The sequence below is a fragment of the Silurus aristotelis genome (genome assembly GCF_946808225.1).
Source record: "Silurus aristotelis genome assembly, chromosome: 17".
Classification (NCBI taxonomy): Eukaryota; Metazoa; Chordata; class Actinopteri; order Siluriformes; family Siluridae; genus Silurus; species Silurus aristotelis.
In genome coordinates, this window is record NC_139590.1 from 15,481,665 (window position 1) to 15,502,011 (window position 20,347).

Sequence of the window (20,347 nt, forward strand, 5' to 3'; positions counted from 1 at the left end):
TGTTGATGTGTACTGTTCAGTGGTAGGTGATTAAATGCAGAACTGTTTATGCAAATTGCAGATCTAACTCATTTTAGTGGACTGTTTGTATTAAATTACAGTCTGAACCCATCCTCATAGTCCTTGAGTTTCTCAGTAACTTAATGGATCATGAATCTTTCTTCAAGGATCCGGTCACAGACCAGCAGTCTGAGGAACAGTTTAGACTGCATGCTATTAGGTTCCTAAATAGTCATGTAGGCGTGTTCATTTCCATACCCAGTGTCACTGAAACACTTTATATACTCTTTTCAGTGATGATCACTTTACACGTTACGGGCCCGTTTAGTCTTGCGCTCATTTTGTGCCTACAAATTGCATGATCTTTTCCATAAGGTCGTGGTAAACAGCACTGATGGGATCTCACTGATCCGCGCGTACAGAAAGACCACACCGCTTCTCAGGCCACGCCCCCAGGGGCGCTTGCGTCTACGGTATCCGTGGAAACCGTCGCGAGCGTTCCCCAAGCCGCTTCGTACAGAAGGCCTGTATAGCGACAGCTGACTGTGGTCCGGTGCTGATGACTGAGCCCGGGAGTAAAAAACCTCAAGCATAATGGAGGCCGAAGTTCGAGAGCAAAATGAATGACAAGTACCACAGGGCAGCGCGGGACGGCTACCTGGATTTACTGAAAGAGGCCACGCGGAAGGACCTGAACGCGCCAGACGAAGATGGCATGACACCGACACTCTGGGCCGCGTACCACGGCAACCTGGACGCGCTCAGGCTCATTGTGGCGAGAGGGTAAGCTTTTCGCTTCAGCTTACACCTGCTTCTCTCTTTCAGAGCTTAAAGAATTAGTTTAAACGTGTGTCAGTTCTGCAGGAAACCGAGGAGCTCGAATATATGCAGTACATCTGCATAGAACCGCACTGAACAGTCTCTATACAGTTCTCTGCCATTGTAACGGTACACTATCATACTACATACTAGCCCAATGCATACTACCATACTTAGTAGTGCGCCAGGTTAATGCATTGCTTTGCCTTTGTAATTGCATGCTACCATATTAAATAGTAGGCCAGGTTAAAATAATATTCTGCCATTGTAACAGCACACTAACATACTAAATACTAGCCACATGCATACTACCATACTAAATAGTCAGCCAGGTTAATACATTGCTTTGCCTTTGTAATTGTATGCTACCATATTAAATAGTAGGCCAGGTTAAAACAATATTCTGCCATTGTAACAGCACACTAACATACTAAATACTAGCCACATGCATACTACCATACTAAATAGTCAGCCAGGTTAATACATTGCTTTGCCTATGTAATTGCATACTACCATAATAAATACTAGGCCAGGTTAAAACAGTACTCTGCCATTGTAAATCTATACTACTATAATAAACAGTAGGCCAGGTTAATACAGTACACTGCCATTATAATTGCACACTATCATATTTAATACTAGCCCAATGCATACTACCATACTTAGTAGTGCGCCAGGTTAATACATTGCTTTGCCTTTGTAATTGTATGCTACCATAATAAATAGTAGGCCAGGTTAAAATAATATTCTGCCACTGTAACGGCACACTAACATACTGAATACTAGCCAAATGCATACTACAATACTAAATAGTCAGTCAGGTTAATACATTGCTTTGCCTTTGTAATTGTATGCTACCATAATAAATAGTAGGCCAGGTTAAAATAATATTCTTCCATTGTAACAGCACACTAACATACTAACCACTAGACATATGCATACTACTATACTAAATAGTAGGCCAGGTTAATACAATACTCTGCCCTTGTAATTGCATACTACTATACTAAATAGTAGGCCAGGTTAATTCAATACTCTGCCCTTGTAATTGCATACTACTATACGAAATAGTAGGCCAGGTTAATACAATACTCTGCCCTTGTAATTGCATACTACCATACTAAATAGTAGGCTCTGCCAAAGCAGTACTCTGCCATTGTAATTGCGTACTACCATACTATATAATAAGACAGGTTCAAACAGTACACTGCCATGGTAATTACATAGTACCATTCTAAATATTAGGCCAGGTTAAAACAATATTCTGCCATATTAAATAGCATCCTCTGTTAGCACACTGCCACTGTAACAGAATAATAGTGTACTGTAGTCTGCAGAATAGGTTGAAAGAACACAACATTCTTCAATATTAAATAGCAGCCTATTTCAAAATATACTTCACTGCGCTTGTAACAGTACGCTACTCTTTTAAGCATATTTCCGTACTAATGACTAGGCTAAAATGTTATTCTGATGTCATATCTCCATGCTTCCATACTAAATAGAATAATCTGCCATTGTAACTTTTAAATAGTAGCACAATAAACAGTAGCCTAGGTCAAAACAGTACTGAGCTATTATAATGGTGTACAATACTATTGTCCTAAATTTTAGCCTATGCTAAAACAGTAGCCTGCCAAAACTAAATGGTGGCCTGTATTGAAATTATAGTTTTTTGTTGTATCTGCATATTACTATATTAATCAGTGGTTTGATGTTGCATCAGCATATTGCATTACTAAGCAGTATCCTGTGTTATAATAGTAGCCTGTCATTCTAACAGCAAAAATCTAACTACATAATTGGTCAAAGATGATCACAACTGTTGTATTTGCATACTATCAGGTTAATGCAACGCATACTACTATTTCAACAAGCAGTATAGTATGGAAGAATGCCACGTTCCCGAAGAACTGAACATTGACCACAATGTCCCTCTTCAGTTTACGACCTGTTCCAACGCAACAAATATCCGGTTATTATCCAATCTATCATATATCTGACAGTACATTATATCATTCAGGTCATTTTACACTTCTTATCCTCTTTTCTTTTAAGCTAAAAGGTTTATATGGGATGCGGTTCTTAATTTTAAAGAAATAATTAATGATACCATCAACCGCAGCATGTAAACCAATCATGTCAGATCTATTTTTGACCCGTCTCATCGACAAATAACAGAAGTCCTGCACTGATGGAGCGAATCAGCAAGTAGACTTATATTTAGAGTTTATATTTAAGTATTTAGAGTTTGTTATATAATTATGTTTATTTAGGTGTCAACTGCAGACCTTCTGTAACAAGAATATGGTAAGGGTTGTTATTATTAGACCACAGACAAGTGCCTTTTTTCGCAATCTTTCTGGCTGACCAGTTTTCCTTTCGTGGTCTAAGGGTTCCATTGAAAGAGATGAATTGGTAAAAGTCCTCAAAAGGTTAATTTGGCTTCTGTGGAAACTATTGAAAGGCACCAGTTATCATCTGATCTCTTCCATGCAAACCAGTATTAAGTGCCATGTGCACAGGCTGTTCAACACACCTCCACGCAGGTAACGGGAGCAATTACGGTAGGTTCCTTTGGTGTGCTGGTCTCTTGGGCATGTTCTCTTTTGTCTTTCAGGAAATGCATGCCAGGACACAGTGCATGCCAGGAGCCATGGCATGAGTTCCCACCACAGCCATAATATGAGACAAGTCTATAACACAAGCACAAGACAGAAAAGTCTGTTTTCCCAGCTTAATTTATTGAGGCATAAACCGCTAATGTCATTAAAGCAGACATTTACAGTCTGTACTGGATCATATAGCAGTCAGCACTTTTGAGATTACAGTATAGACGTCCGATCAAGTGACCGGTTTTATAGCACAATCTATCTCACCAGGCACTTGGGTAATGATGACCGCACGAGATACAGTGTTCTCTGTAAGCTTCACTAGAGTTGTTTTTGAGCTCTTCTCTTCACTGTACCCAAACGGTGCAGGTTAAAAATGTGGGAGTTGTTACGCAAAAGCGCACTCTTTTCCCATTCTAGAACAGTTGTATAACATCTGCAAAGGTGTTCTCTTTTCAGCCAATCATGACAAACCCCTTTGCTCAAATGTCCTGAACTTCTCAACACACATCGCAACAGCAGAAAAGCAGTCCTATTCTGTTTGTTCTTTCATGATGATCAAAATGATCTGCAAATGCAAACTGAGATACTGCGATAACCTGTCAAAGAGAAGGTTGAAATCAGGGTCAGACCAGTTAGCAGGGGATAATCCTAGTACTGGCCATGTCCAGTGCTGCACACAGGTTCACTGACATCTGTGAAAACCTCGCAGCTTTGCTCATCTATAATGCACAACTGCCAGGTCTTGTCTGGAGTCCATGAAGTATTAATAGGAGCTACAGCAGTATGAGTCACACGGAGCCTGGTGGGATCCAGGCCAAGAGTTGAACACAGCAGTCTCATTGCAATAAAATGCTTACGTGGGGTCACTTCCCTTCCAAAAAATATAGTCATGTATGTAGATATATAGAGCATAGAAAACTTAAAATTAATAGCATTTTGTGCTTTTATTAAAGCACAAGTACCTTTACTCCAAACATGTTTCTTAATAAAGTAGGTGGAACACTATTGTATTGGACATCTTTGTAGGCAGTATCAGTACATTTTCCATTTACTTGAATCAGGGGACCCCAGACTGCACCCCAGACATCCTCATCATACATCAGTACTTGACTTTACTAACACCCCTGTGGCTGAATGAGCATAAACCTTTACATCCACACTCCAAAGTCCAGGGGAACAACTCCCTAGAAGAGTGAATGTTATTATAACAGCAAATGGGGACTAAATTTGAAATTGGATGTTCGAAAAAGAACATATGAATATTATGGTCTGGTGTCCACAAACCTCTGTCCATATAGTGTATGAAATAAGCAAATTCAGAAGTAATATTTCTGAAAATAAATCACCTGTATTTGTATTACTTCTAAAATGCTACGTTAATTTAATCATACAATTGCACCTTTTCTTAGTTGGTTGGTTTCTTTCCAGTTATTTGCGATGGTCATGTGCTCAATAAAGAAAGATTAGTCTTTCGATGTAGTCTTTACTGCATACTGTAAACTTGTCAGGAAAAGTACAGGATGTTTGCAGTGTACGAAGGCAGCTGTGAATCATCTTTTAAGAGAAATTGTGTTGTGAAAGTTTTGGCACTGAAAGTTTCTAGAATTAATTTATTTAAAGTATTACCATGGCCGCAGGAAGTGGGGGTGCTGGGGGTGCTGCAGCACCCCCTATTGGCGAGAGAGAGATTTAAAAAAAATGTAGGCCTATTAAAAATATTTTGCACAATTTATAAATTCCTTATGAATATTTTAGGAAATGATTTTGACACACGTAGGCTATTAAGTGTATTTTGGATTTTAATTTAATTATTTTGATTATTTTAATTATATTGATTTTTCAAGTTCATTTGTAAAGCGCTTTTCACACGCGCGGGTGATTTTAGTTTGGCTTTCTCTGGCAGCGCGCAAACATAGCCTAAATGCCTTGCCCTTGTGGAAGATAAAATTAGCTCTTCATACCTTTTAGAACAACATGAAGATATCAGAAAAAGAGATCGGTGGTCTCTTTCCTGCTCGTGTTCCACATCCCTCTCAAAGCGCAGAGCGGTAGGCTATAACGCGTCTTTGTGTAGAAATATAAAACTGTTTTTTTTTTTTTGTTTTTTTTTAAATGGATTCAACTTTATTATATTATGTAAGTTACCAGTATTTACTGATATTTATTTCAATGCTTTACAGGCTTTAGTGTGTTGTTTCTTTGGTTTTTTTTTTTATTTATTTCAAAACAACCCCCCAATCACCGCAACACCGCCAGTATTTGGTCCATTGTCATCGTCACAGCCCTATGTATTTATTTTTTTAAATGTTTTCTAAATAGGCCCATAGGCTCAAAGGTTTTTTTGTGAAAAAAAATAAATAAAAGAAATTCACAGCACCCCCTAATCAAAATTACTTCCAGCGGCCCTGAGTATTACTGTCAATGTCGATGTCATATCTTGTTTGACTGCACTCATTTGGATTGGTTTAAACTTGATACCCTATCTCAAAGTTATAAATGAGAAACTGCACTAAGCTTCCTGAAGAGAAGAAAAACACTGTTACCGGTCTGAGTCAGAGAACATGTTATCAGAGACATAAAAGCTGTCTGGTTTTTCCACCATTCAGTGATATCTGTTATTTGTCTGTTTTCTGTGGCTATACATCTGTGGCCCCAAAAGGAATTCAGGTGACATCACCATAAGTGCAATCCTACCGGTCTTCCCTGAAAGAAGATACTCATAGAGTTACTAACCAGGCAAGCCGAGGGTCAAATAACACATACTGTCCCAGAACTCCGGTTCAGCTCCATTGGAGATGAACCTTCGGTCACAGGTTGTGAACAATGAATCATAGTCTGTAATAGGGGCAAGTACAGTAGGGGGTATTAATGTCTCTGTGGGATTCCAGAGATTGTTCTTAAGCAAGATTTTGTTGTATATTTCTATTTGCCAATGTTGTTAATGACCATTTCATTGAAATAATACTCCGACATAGTCAAACACCTCCATATAATAATATTATAAATAATTCAATATCTTCTCTGATCCTGTGAAGACAATGGTAGCGTTTTGAAGGACAATTAAAGTACAACCTGGTCCTATGTTGGGAATATCTTCAGGTAATCTCTCAACTGTACTCCATACCATTTTCACAAAGGAATTACTTCCTTATGCCAGCCGACAAATCAAGCCAGAAGTTGCAGTGCAAAGTATCTTAATAATTTTTCTTTACTGGTTGTTTGTCTTCCCTGCTACTGTTTTAGTGGGAATCCTGACAAGTGTGACATATGGGGAAACACGCCGCTCCACCTGGCCGCTTCCAATGGCCATCTCAACTGCCTGTCCTTCCTAGTGTCCTTTGGTGCAAACACATGGTGTCTAGACAATGATTACCACACACCTCTGGACATGGCTGCCACTAAGAACCACATGGACTGTGTACGATATCTGGACTCCATTGCTGCCAAGCAGACAGCTCTCAACCCCAAGCTGGTGGCCAAGTTGAAAGACAGAGCCTTCCGGGATGCTGAGCGTCGCATCAAAGACTGCGTCAAGATGCAGCACAAGCACCACCGTCGCATGGAGCGCAGGTTCCAGAAGGAAGCCACGGATGCTTCTCTTTCGGATGCAATGAGCTTCTCCAGCTACACCAGCAGCACTTTTAGCCGCAAGCTGCACCCCTTCAACACTGCCACCAGCGTGCCATACTCACAGGTCAGCCTCATTTGTCTTTGTGTGTCAGTTTTCTTTGTGTAGTCTCTCTGAGTAATCATAAAGCTAAACAAGAATTAAAGCTCAAAGCCAGCATTTTAATTTCCAATGTCCTAGGCTACCCTTCATGCCACAGCCAGGGGTAAAACGAAGATCCAGAAGAAGTTGGAAAAGAAGAAGCAGGGTGATGGGACCTTCAAGATTTATGAGGATGGGAGGAAGAGTGTGCGCTCTCTTTCCGGTCTACAGCTGGGTAATGATGTCATGTTCCTAAAGCAGGGTACCTACGTACACCCAAAAGACCGGGGTCGGCGAAACGTCCGTGATATGTTCCCACGGGACAACGAAGATGCCATCTCGCGTGCCATCAGCGAGCCAGACCTTCACGGGCCAGACATGGACCACTCAGAGATCAGCACCGACTCAGGCCATGACTCACTTTTTAACCGCCCAGGCCTGGGTACCATGGTCTTTCGGCGGAACTACGTGAGTGGGGGACTCTTTGGCATAGGCTCTCGTGACGAGGGCAGCATAGCCGGCAGTGGGAGGGAACCAAATGTCCGTCTACGCAGCCGTCTTCTTCGATCTCCTAGTGTAGATGAGGATAGTATCGGCAGTGCTCGAAGCCTCCAGGCAAGGAACGTGGAGGAGCTTCCCTGGGATGAAGTAGAATTGGGATTGGATGATGACGATGAGCCAGAGAGCAGTACACTTGAGGTGTTCCTGGCTGCCCAGTGCATGAACGAGTTCATTCCTATTTTTAAGCGAGAGAAAATCGACCTGGATGCCCTGCTGCTGTGCTCCGACAACGACCTCAAAAGCATCCACATTCCTCTGGGTCCCCGTAAAAAGATCATCGAAGCGTGTAAGAGACGCCTGGACGCCATTGAGGATCCTGACAGCATGGAAGACACAGAGTTGTAAGTTGACTCTCATGTTGTTCCCTAAATTATTTACGTTGAAAATTCATGCAAAGAGCGAGCATGACAGTAGTACCACATTTTTCGGGGATTGCTGTTATTAGCCTCCATTTTGGCAATAACTGCATAGAGATTTTCTTATGGTCATAGTAGACCTTTAAAATCGTGCTGAGTTTTTGATTTTTCAAAATGACTTTTCAAAGCAAACGTCACTTGTTATGCTATTTCTCTTTACAGATAGCATAAAGGACTTGTTACTCTACAATTACGGCCATACCACTGCTACGTCTCGATTCGGGATTCAGACAGAAGTGTAACTCTTGTGTGGAATGTAAACGATCAGTGGTGCATGAATAGGAATCATTTTTGAATATCAGACGGACAATAGCACCCCCTTGACTGGCGCACACAAGGAAGTATGCATGCCAGGAATAAGTGCTGAATCAAGCTGAGCTTCCATGATTGCCATACATAATGAAAAATCCTGCTGACAAGCCTGATGAAGTCAGACCTAATCAGCATTATTCAAATGATGTGTCTGCCCCTGTGGGGCACGAGTTTTGTGCTTCCAGTGCATGCACATATCTCTGTAAATTGTAATTTCAGGCACAATGTACTGTATTATAAGATATTTTTATGATTAAGAAAAAATAAGCTGACACGAGAGACACTGCTTAAGTGATATCAAACACAGATTATACAGTAAGTCGCCAATAAACATGGCAGCAAACACTGTTGTTCCAGGTCAGTGTGAGCATGTACTAAGACCTCCATTAGTTTACATTTATCAAGCCATATTTTTGTTACAGATTTGAGGCATGGGTATTTTGGTAATACATAAATATTGCTTTTTGTTTTTTGCACTCATGCCATATTAATAGAGAGACATTACAGCATACCATTCATCTTGATATATGTATATATATGTATATTTCGTATGCAGTACATGCATAGCTTTCATTGGAGTTTCTTGTACATAGCTTTGGTCCATGTGTTTTGTATAATTTCATAAAATGTTGCAATAAATCTTTCAAGTTAATACTAAAAAGGTATCACATTTTTATAATTATGGGCATAATTAAAGATAAAACACCTGTAATGTGGCTGTATCAGTGAACTGTTTTGTAGTCATGTGGTTATGTAGATCATGCACAATACACTAAACTACAAAACACCATAAATGTGTGTGTGTGTTTTAATATATACATATCTTCCTCACAAAACTGTTTAGTTAGTTGGCTGGTGATAAATAAGTGAATGGAGAATCCGCTGCAGATGCTTCCAGACAGTTTAACTGCAACATATGAATCGATCTACTATCTACCATCCCATCATGCTCTGTGACTTATATAACCCATATTTAGCTCTTCCCCAATTTCCCACACTTCCCTTAAATTTAGTACATATAAGTACACATCTTATTGTGGAATTAAGATTTCTCACTGCTCACACTTCTCACAGCACGTGCGTCACACATCCCCTTGTGGCTGAATGGGCCACATTTCCAAATCTACTGAAAAGCATTCCCTTAAGTGTGAAGGATAATATAACTGCTTAGGGGATCTACATCTAGAGTTTGGATGTTCAAAAAGTTAATATGAGTGTAACCCGTCCACATTATTGGTGGCTGTACAGTGTATGTTCTTTTGCCTTTTGAAGTGCTATTAGCTATACTTTTATAACAGTAGCCTCTTTCTTGAAGATCTTATTTCTAGATAATAACTAATGATTCACTCTCAAAATGGGTGTGCTACAGTGTGCTAGCAATACTGTAAAATTGCAAAAAATGCTTACATCATGTTTACTCATGACAAATACCACTTTAGTTGTTAAGTTGTTTATCAGGTTAGGGATATATGTTGGGCAATAATAAGGTCATACCAGCATTATGGCTCTCCCTACACTGTTACAGTTTCCTTACATAATAGACCAAACATACAATGCATGCATTAGTTATAAATAAAGTTCTATCTTAAAGTAGACTAATGTATTTCTTCTATTGAACACAATCAGCTTTCTTTCACGGCATAGATACGAACTAAAGGTGAAAAGGGGTGGACCTGTAAAAATGTATACAAAACGGAACTTACACAATATCTATTATTGCAATAATCTTCTATCAAGGTGTACCAGCCGACCTTGAGCAACCTTGTAGGATGTATGCATTTGTTGCAAAACTATTACTTGACCCTCCCAATGTTTCAAAATAACCAAATACTGTTGTAAAATCTTCCCGTGGGCTCACCACCTGCAGGAGGGACCGCAAGGGACGGTGCTGTGAGGATTGTTCAGCAGTCGAGGACAGGGGCCTGCTTAGACTGCTGCCCCCGCGACCCGAATTACGGATAAGCGGGAGAAAATGAATGAATGAATGAATGTTGTAAAATCATGGTCAGCAGACATGCAGCTTACTAAACATATATATATACTTGTCTCTACAACAAAAAAATGATCCAGAAAAAAGAAAAGCTTTCTCTCTCTCTCTCTCTCTCTCTCTCTCTCTCTCTCTCGCTCTCTCTCTCTCTCTCTCTCTCTCTCTCTCTCTCTCTCTCTCTCTCTCTCTCTCACTCACACACACACACACACACACACACACACACACACAAAAACATCAACACACGGATATATATTTAGGAGATAATGGTAATATCAGAATAAAGATCTGTGTAAAGACAGAAGTCGGCTCATTTATGGTAAATTCAGTTACAGAGTTAACACATCATTTATCTCTGATTGATTGACGGACGGATGTGAAGATCCAGCTACCTCTTTGTTTTTTGCTTGTTTTCTTATTGTTTTTTTGCCTTCACCTTCAAAAAAAAAGACTGGTACAACATGCCCGTTGAAGTCTTCCAGTTATACTGTATATACACTGTAATAATTATTATTTTGATTTAAGAGGGAAGTAAATGGGGTGTAAATGTATCCATGTTTCTGTAAAGGTCAGTTTTCACCCTGAAACTATACTGAAACAGGAACCAAAATGTTTTTATTGTTAAAGAAGGACATAGGTAAAGCTATGTCATTACATGCACTGGCACACTTTTAGCACCAGAGGTCAGTAATGTACTACAGCATAATAGTTCACAGGGAGTGAATAAACTCACACTGGTTACGTGGGAATACTGTATCTCAGTTTTATTTGTAATAATAATAATAAAGCGTTCTTCATTAGAATAATGATGTCCATGTACAATATAAACTGCATTTACTAATGAACTGAAAAATATGCATTTACAATAAATGTTGCATTTAATGTTAACCAGTTAGCTAAAGTCTAAAGTACTGACATTTACATTTATTGCTCAACAAGTTTAGAAACGTACCATAAACCAAATTCTGATTGTTTATAAATACAAAAATACAAGCTCATGTTAAACCTAAATGATGATTGGCTAACGGATAGAAACCTATAACAGGAAGGATTTTTTGGCAAGTATGAAGTTTATGAAGTTTAAATGATTTTTACCTATGATACCTGATAACACAGAGGTCACCTGTTTTCCGAAAAATAAATATATCCAGGAAATTCATAACCATTTAATTATCCACCTTAGTTTATGATCATGGTTGCAAATGATCAGTGCTTGTTTAATAAGTTATAAATCCAGACTGCTTCAAAAGGAGAACAATCGATAATGTCGTGTCGTTCTTTAATCATCTAATCAAATCAAGTTTATTTCTATTGCGCTTTTCATAACAGACATTGTCTCAAAGCAGCTTTACAGAATTTGAACGGTTAAAGTGAACGATGTGTATTTATCCCTGATGACTGTGTCAAGGAAAAACTCCCTTAGATGTTATGAGGAAGAAACCTTGAGAGGAACCAGACTCAAAAGAGGAACCCATCCTCATTTGGGTGACATCAAGAGTGTGATTATAGTCTTTAAACAATACAGAACACTGGAGAGAGAGAACTAATAATGACTGGAATTATGAGTAATGTTCTTTTCTACAGTCTTTTACAGTTATTAGAGATTATAGAACCAGGAGCTACTGAGCAACTCATAAAATAGCTCAACATTTGCGATCATCACAGATCCAACACCAGCATCTCAATGCCAGAACCTTTAAACACTCAAAGAGGTCCAATGTCAAAACTCCACATAAAGTGGGATCCAAATGGCGCTGGTACGTCTTTAGATGGTTCGGAATGTTTGCGGGGTCGGCATCTACTTCTTTAAAGGTCCACAAGCTTCATGAGGTGGGACGTGACTGGAGCTGGCACAACCTCAGGATGCCTCGGGACGGGTAGAGAAAGAGAAGCAGTGGAGAGGAATTAGCGTAGCTGCTGTTCATAATATTATTGAACTCTAACGATCTTCCTTATCTTTGATAGATTACATCTGATAGGTTTAACTGATAACACAGCTATGAAATGAATGGTGCAGAGAAAGAATGAAGTTGAGAGGAAGTATGTAAAGAATGTTGATATGAACATAGTTGTACTGTAGCTTTCATGAGAAAATCTTTTCATTGTTTTTGCACTCTTTCCACTTAGTTCTAGCTTACTATGCATGTAAAGGTTCCTCATTCCAAAGAATGTGTTCTATCTCTTTGAGTGAATTTACCTTAGTACTTGGTTTTTAATTATGGTATCATAGTTAGTTTTTTAAAAAGCTTGTATAGCTACTAAAATATAATGTGCCCATTCTAGTTAGTGTTTAAAAGTGATAAAATCTGCTCCGTGTGGCTGATACAATTTCTAACTGGGCACAAATGAAAGTCATATAATTTCTTTTTTTACATAATTCCATGACATTGGCTAAAGTGATTATAAGCTTTGACTGGTAAGTGGAAGCTCAGTAATGAAAACATTGGACTTCTGATTGGAAGGTCATAAGGTGTTTCTGCTTGGTGCTTTTATCAAGGCCTCCTTTCCCCTGAATTGCTCAGGCTGTATCTCATCAACGGCTATTAATAAGATAATTGTAAGCTACTCTGGATAACAGAATCAAGTAACACCAAATGCCATAAATGTTAATGCTAAATAAAAAACGTTTTGGCCTTGATCACAACTCAGTCACCGGTGTACATGAGTAAAGGGCATCTGGTGGACCCACCTATACTCAGTCCACAACAAAACAATAAAGAATACGTTTTTCCTCAACATTTAAACAATTAATTTTGTTAATTATATCCTTATTTAAACTTTTCATATTGTATCATTCATAGTTGATAATGAATAATACAATCTATTACTTGTTCAGGCAATGTGGGCTGAAATTTGCAAGTGCAGACTTTTATTGAAAGCATAAATACAAAGAAATGGGTATGGGTACTCATGGCTATTGTAGTTTGCTGGTATAATCCTAACATCCCTAGAGTTTAAAGTGCAAAGCCCCTGTGTTTGTTATGTAGTTGTTTTCATACAATGTCCCTTATCAGAAAACATATATCACTCTCAGCACCTTTACCAACTCCACAGTTGAATTGCATTCTGTCTTACTTGTATGTCTTTTTGGTATAAAAAAACAGCTACCAACTGAATAAAAATAAATTGGAAACACATTCCTTTTTGACCCAAGCTGATACACTTTGAAGCAGACTTCCACTTAGAGGAAAGAAAAAAGGAAATGCCATTCAAGGAGTTTGACATTCCCCTTCTATTACGTGCTTGCCTTGCCTCCTCCTCCTTCTTCCAGGCTTACAGGAAGGTACGTATTGTAAGCTCTAGTGCTGAAGTTAACCCTTATATTAGGTGTGGCTTGAAACTCTAGGTGTGGCTTGTAACACAAAACAACTATACCGGTTTGTCAACTACAAGGAGAAGGGTGGATAAGAGTTTTGCACTTCATTCAACTGCTCTCAACCGACAGGAAGCTTCAACACTGCTCTTCTCTGATCGGCTTTAAAGTTCAAAAACAGTTAAGTATGGAGGAATTTGTTTCACATGAACAAATCTCAGCCAGCACTGGGCCTGACACAGAAAATGACCAAAGAGAAAGCAAAAAAGTCTCAAATGTTCAAGGTAACAACCAAGAATGTTTAGAGAGTACATCTCAGCAATCTGATAACCCACAGCCAGAGGAGGTAATGTGTGATTCATGTATCGAGACACCTCTCAAGGCATCCAAATCCTGCCTGACCTGCATGGTGTCCTACTGTGAGGAGCACCTGAGGCCGCATCTCGAGAACAGCAAATTCCAGAGCCATAAGTTGGTTGAACCTCAGCTGGACTTGGAGCAGCGCACGTGCGAGCATCACCAGCTGGAACTCCAGATGTACTGTACGAAGGACGGATGCTGCATTTGTCCAAAGTGTGAGACAGAAGGGCACCAAGGGCATGATATTACTCCAGTAGATGAGGCACGCAAACTAATCGAGGTGGGAAATTTAAGATATTATATGTATAACTTTCTTACTATTGTTCAAGTCGTCTGTTTCAATGTTACAGCAATACATTTTGAGCAATATGTTTATAAATATCCATAAAATACTTTTATGTTCGTGTCAATTGATAATTAATCTCTTACTAAAATAAACCCAATTTTTGTTCAGAGACCTTGAGTGTCATTATCATTGTTCAACTTAATACAACAGACATTTTAGCATTTTACTTTGTACATTCAACTGGAATACATTTGAAATTTTGTTTTTATATATATATATATTTTTTAAAGATTCATTGTCTTTATTAGAATTCAGTACCTAATAAAACAAACAAAATATTACACATTTTATTATTTATTAGCATGTTAAAAAATAGAAATATATAAAAGGAACCAATGGAATCTCAAAGGCACCTTGGTTAATTAAATATTGAACCAGTTTTTAAAGAACTAATTTTCAAGATAAAGGGTTACCTTTCACCAGAACTCAGGTCAATTGTTGATCTTTTGTAAAACAAAGTCCTTGCTTACCCACCCAATACTGTTAAATGCATAGACGTTGTAGTCTCTGTAAGCTTGTGTACTTTCTGTCATGCAGAGATTGCTTAAATTGTAATGTGAAAATTAATGTAAATGTTTTGGCTCCATGCTTTACAAGATACCTGGGTTATTAATAGTTTTCATCCTGTTTATTGTGTTTTCTTTGAAATGAAAACACAATAGAGAATGCTGAATGTGTGTGTGTGTGTGTGTGTGTGTCCTTCTGAAGAATGAGCTACAACAGAAACAGAAGGAAATGGTGAAAACCTTAACAGCTGCGGAGCAGGCCATTAATAAGCTACAGAGCAACTCTAAATCCATCGAAGTGAGTCTACTAATTGACAATTTACTAGTTCACATAACGATGTATTTCTTTGCATGTCATTTTGGGATATAACTACAGTATATGTGAGGCAGTCTGGGAAAACTCTTCATATATTGTTCTAGCAAACTGCCAAAAAATTAGAATAATTAGAGTAAATAGAGTTTTTCTGCTTGTGACACACTATGAACATAAATATATTACAATTAGACAGTGTAAAAATGTATTGATTTGCTTTTTAATCTTTTTTGGTAAAGATCATTTTGGGTAAAAAGCTCAGCAACAAAAACAGGATTTTGTGTAAATATACTGTATAAACAAACGTGGACACCTGACCTGGCTTTTTAAAACATACACATACACATTTAGTTCCCATTTGCTGTTACAATAACCTCCACTCTTCTGAGAAGAGGTTTCACTAGATTTTGGAGTGTACTTGTGAGGATTTGTGCTCATTCAGGTACAGGGGTGTAAGTAAAGTCAGGTACTGATGTAGAGTAAGGAGACCTGGGGTGCAGTCATATTTCCAATTCATCTCAAATATGTTCAGTAGGGTTGAGGTCAGAGCTCTATAGTAGGACACTCAAGATCTTTCACTCCAACCCGTAGAAATATCTTCATTGCGCTGACTTTGTGCACAGAGGCAGTGTCATGCTGGAACAGGTTTGGGTTTTCTTGTTCAAGTGAAGGGAAAATGTAATGCTACCATATCCAAAGACAATTGTTTGCCTCCAGCTTTGTGGAAACAGTTAGTGAAATGGCTGAAAATGACAGGTGTCCCAAAACCGTTGTTTATATAGTGTATGTCTAAAATCTTGCTAGTTAAGTGTGTTTTCCTAGCACAGTAAATGTCCAGATGATTAGCTGTGTTAGTTTGTAATAAGAATGCAGAAATGTTAAAATAAAATGTTCTAAATTTTAGTAAAATTAAGTAGGCCACATGTAAAGAATTTTCCGAGGTTACCAAAATATGTGATTCAATCCATTCTATAAATAGTTATACATCAAACAATGGTAATGCATTAGTCTCATAATTTCTTTTTAAAAGTATTCCTTTTTGTTCTGAACAGAGTTCAGTTATTGGGGTTCAGGCTGAAATTGAGCAGCAGTTCTCAATCCTGCAAACTGCGATTGAAGATGCTCGCAAGAAAGCTTTTGAACTCCTGCAAGGGGAACACAAGCAAGCAGTGAGTCAGGCAGAGAGCATCCATAGCCACCTGACGCAGAAGATGCTTGAGTTAAAGAAGACCATGGGTCAGATGGAGCGATTTTCAAAGAATAAGAATCATGTTGATTTTTTACAGGTAAGAAAGGTCACAGCTTGGCTCACCAAATCTTGAGGTCATTCAGAAGAGCGCATCATTTAAAAAAATCATGAATATTCAATAATGAATAAAAATGAATAGTCCAGTCAGCACTAATGGAAATCATGCTCAAACACCTTCATTTTTCCAACTTTTATCAACTCTTTTCATTCACTTCATTCATTCATTAATAGTGTTGTGCTTCATGGATTGCAGAGCAGTTTGGACATAATACTACATGCTGCTATACTCTATCTGTACCCACTATTTAAACATTTTACAAAATGTCTTAATATGATTTACTTTTAATAGTAGCATAATTTCATGAAAGACAGCACCAGGGCCAAGGGTCAAAATGTCATTTTATAAACAGTGTATATTTAGCAAAAAAAAAGTGATGCAGAAAATAATAAAAAATGATTGAAACCACAAAAAGTAAAGGAATTATGTGATAAGCATCTTTATTTTCCAATCCTATCCAACAGGAATACACAGAATGGAAAAAGGGCTCGGTGGACGTGTGCTTATCTGGTATTTACATCAGCCTCATAGACCGACTGACCACTTTTAGTTGCATTGTTAAAGAATCAACTCAGGCCTTGTGTGAGCTGCTGCTGTCCACCTACAATGTTCAGCTCAAGGAACTATGTAAAAGTGGTAAGTGCAAAAGAAATCTCACTCCATACTGTCTCAAAAGAGATCTCATTCTATGCATGTACTGTAATCTGATTGCCACCTGGATTTCAACACAGAGACAGCAGGTATTAAGACGTTGGTACACCCAAGTTCTCCAATCAAGCGGCAAGCATTTGCCCCTGATCCTGTGACTAGAGATGATTTTCTTAACTGTAAGTTAATTAATTGGTCATTATCTATTTTTTTTTTAAAGTTTATATTATTTATGACTAAAACTGTCGACTGTGAATGTACTTAATAGCTTAAAACTAGATAAAAGGTGTATTTACACATCCATATTAGAGATAACTACATTTTAATAACTCTTGATAATGTTCTTGGTCTGAATAACCATTTATTTCTTGAATGTTTTTAGAAAAGCAAGCATGTTGGTTGTCTTTGTATTGATTATTTTTGTGCTATCATGATGTACAGATGCCACCAACCTGAGTTTCAATCCTGACTCCACTCACAAGTTTCTGAGACTCACTGAAGACAACCGAAAAGCCAGCAACACCACACCATGGCAACACAATTACCCTGACACACCTGAGCGCTTTGAGCACTGGCGGCAGGTGATGACTTCTGAGAGCCTTTACATGGGCCGCCATTACTTTGAGGTGGACCTGAGTGGAGAGGGTGCTTACATAGGACTCACGTACAAAAGCATTGCTCGTAAAGGTCAAGAAAGCAGTAGCTGTATCACTGGCAATGATTTTTCATGGTGCATTGGACGAGAAAGCAATGGCTTCTCAGCATGGCACTCTGATGTAAAAACTCCTCTTGAAGTAGAGAATTTCCAAAAGATTGGTTGCTACATAGACTATGAAAATGGTCTGCTGGCCTTTTATGGTATAGCTGAGACTATGAAACCTCTTAAGGAATGCACTGCTAGCTTCCGGGAGCCATTATACCCCGTCTTTTGGCTCTCCAAGAAGGACAATGCAGTTGTTCTAGTTAAGCCAGGATCTAGTTCAGAAGTGCAGTAATAAAATAAACTATTTCATGGTTTTTATTATTTCTATTTAGGGTTACAATGTATCAATGATCCAGAGATGTACTGATTTTTCATTTTATTTCATGTTTGATTTTAAAATCTTAATAAATTTGAATGTTTTTCCTTGACATAACATGACTGAGACAACGAGCCAACCAAATGTTCTAATCACTACTACTGTTATTTAACTACACAATTTTTGAAAGGCTTTACATTTTACATTTTAGTTAGTGACAACAGCATAAATCAATGAACTGCTTGAAAAGTGACTTACAATTTAATCAGCATCATGCATTAAAGTCAGTTTCATCATACACAGGATTCACAAAGTGCACTCCTGAATGTGTTAAGGTGATACTATTTAGACTCTCTGTTCCATACAGCCCTGGGATCTCTGGCAAACTGTTCAGTTTCTCAAACATAGGGTTGTCAAAACCATGGTCTAGAGGCCCACCCAGATCACCAGGCTCACTGCCCTTCCTCCAGCTACTCAATGAGGGTAAATTTGGCACCCTGATCCTGCCTCGGCGGTGAAGAACTACAAACAGAGCCAGGAAAGCTATCACAGCCAGAATACCCAGGATAATCCCAGCTACCGCTCCTCCACTTATTCCAGATGCATTACCACTGCTTCCTCCTGAAGATGCTTGATACTCTGCACTGTCTATGCCCAGATGAAAAGATTGAGCATTGATGTCTCTTACTATATCCTGTGCAAGAGCCTCAGCCAGCTTTCCAGCCTGTGGACCAGTATCTTCATCTAGCAGAACCACCTGGATCTCCTGGGTGGTTCCATAAGGAATGACTCGCATCAGTTTTTGAGGTTTCGAGACTTTCGACAAAGCCATTCGAATGGATTTATACTTGGACAAGCCGAGGAAGAGGTGCTGCACACGCTGGCGGTAAGATTCGATGTCAAAGCTGTCAGAGAAATGTATAGCCACGATGGCACCGCAAACTTCACAGCAGTGTCCCACTGGGTACAACGGTTTCTTGCAGTCCAGCTGTGAACACTTGACACTTGAGCATATCCGGTCATGGTTGCCTGAATTTTCACACTCACATCCTGTACTATCATGGCAGGCTGAACCACTGACTGTAACTGATGAAGATCCATGAAACTGCAGCTTCCCCAATTGGGAACTGGCATACTGAGAGAAGTCATAGTTGTCACTAAACTTCTTCCCCAGCACTGAAACGCTCTTCACAGAAATGCTGCTCTCATGTGCTGATACGTCTACACGGAAAGATGAGCCATCCCGGAAAACTACATCATCATGCTGGCATGGTAAACTCTCTTCATGAACAAAGAAGAGATAAGGCCCAGTCTGTAGATGTTCTAATGAGGAAGCACCCTTCCACAAAGCTGGATCAAACCACTTCAAAGAGTCAGGGTCTCTAAAACGGATTGTGCCACCTGCCCCACAGCCAGGATCCTGACCTTCTCTAATAAAAAAACCAGCTCCTGAGGCCAGAATAAACTCTCCGTCCACAGGCAGACTCATTCCAGATAGTGTATGAGATGCCGCCACATACACAGCTACTTTCCCAGAGGCTGGAAACACCACTTGGTCACTTCCACATGGAACAGAACCTTTGTCCCAGTTAGTTGAATTTTCAAAGTTGGTGTCTGGAACCCACTGCTTGTACAGCGCACATACAGAACCAAGCATAGAGAGCAAAATAAAAAGTTCTTGTCTGGTTGCCATCGTGAGAGGGTATGAAATCAAATGCAAGAAAGAGGACAAGATGGACCTTTGGTCTCTCAGGAAACTATGTGACTATCACATGAAACACTAAAACTTCTGTTAATGAGAATTCCTTATGGCTGTTCAATCAGTCAAATATTTACCACAGTTAAAATTATACCAGATTTTGGAGACCAGCTTGTCTGCTTGTTTTGTTTATCCTAAACAGTTTTGCCCCAAAAAAATTTCTTGCAAAACAAGTAAATGTTATTAAACACCTTTAATAAGCATGAACATTTTGTAGACTATTTTGCATTTATTTAGATGAAGAATAATTACAAGAATATATAATTGGCTTAATATGTAAATTGTTGTATTATGTTTATGAGATAAATTGTAGGAAGAAAGACTGAAGGTACATTATAAGGGTCCCCGGTTAAAAGA

The 20,347-nt window shown here is 38.8% G+C and overlaps 4 protein-coding genes across 5 annotated transcripts in view; 3 read left to right on the top strand and 1 right to left on the bottom strand.

Moving 5' to 3' along the window:
• The window catches only part of LOC310739668 (protein HID1-like), a 484,702-nt gene that overhangs the window by 29,961 nt on the left and 434,394 nt on the right, over nt 1-20,347 (top strand). The gene's annotated exons all lie outside the window — the stretch shown is intronic.
• ush1ga (Usher syndrome 1Ga (autosomal recessive)) lies at nt 324-9,226 on the top strand. Its single transcript, XM_083565890.1, has 4 exons — nt 324-783; nt 6,678-7,128; nt 7,243-8,045; nt 8,283-9,226. The coding sequence occupies exons 1-4, from the start codon at nt 620-622 to the stop codon at nt 8,284-8,286; spliced, it is 1,422 nt and encodes a 473-aa protein (XP_083422016.1). The 5' UTR covers nt 324-619; the 3' UTR covers nt 8,287-9,226.
• LOC310739694 (tripartite motif-containing protein 16-like protein) lies at nt 13,723-18,348 on the top strand. The gene is made up of 6 exons (XM_083565869.1): nt 13,723-14,372; nt 15,147-15,242; nt 16,310-16,543; nt 17,029-17,200; nt 17,296-17,391; nt 17,654-18,348. The coding sequence occupies exons 1-6, from the start codon at nt 13,920-13,922 to the stop codon at nt 18,205-18,207; spliced, it is 1,605 nt and encodes a 534-aa protein (XP_083421995.1). The 5' UTR covers nt 13,723-13,919; the 3' UTR covers nt 18,208-18,348.
• amn (amnion associated transmembrane protein) lies at nt 17,025-20,187 on the bottom strand. Its single transcript, XM_083565891.1, has one exon. It carries the CDS (start codon nt 19,922-19,924, stop codon nt 18,503-18,505), a length of 1,422 nt encoding a protein of 473 aa, XP_083422017.1. The 5' UTR covers nt 19,925-20,187; the 3' UTR covers nt 17,025-18,502.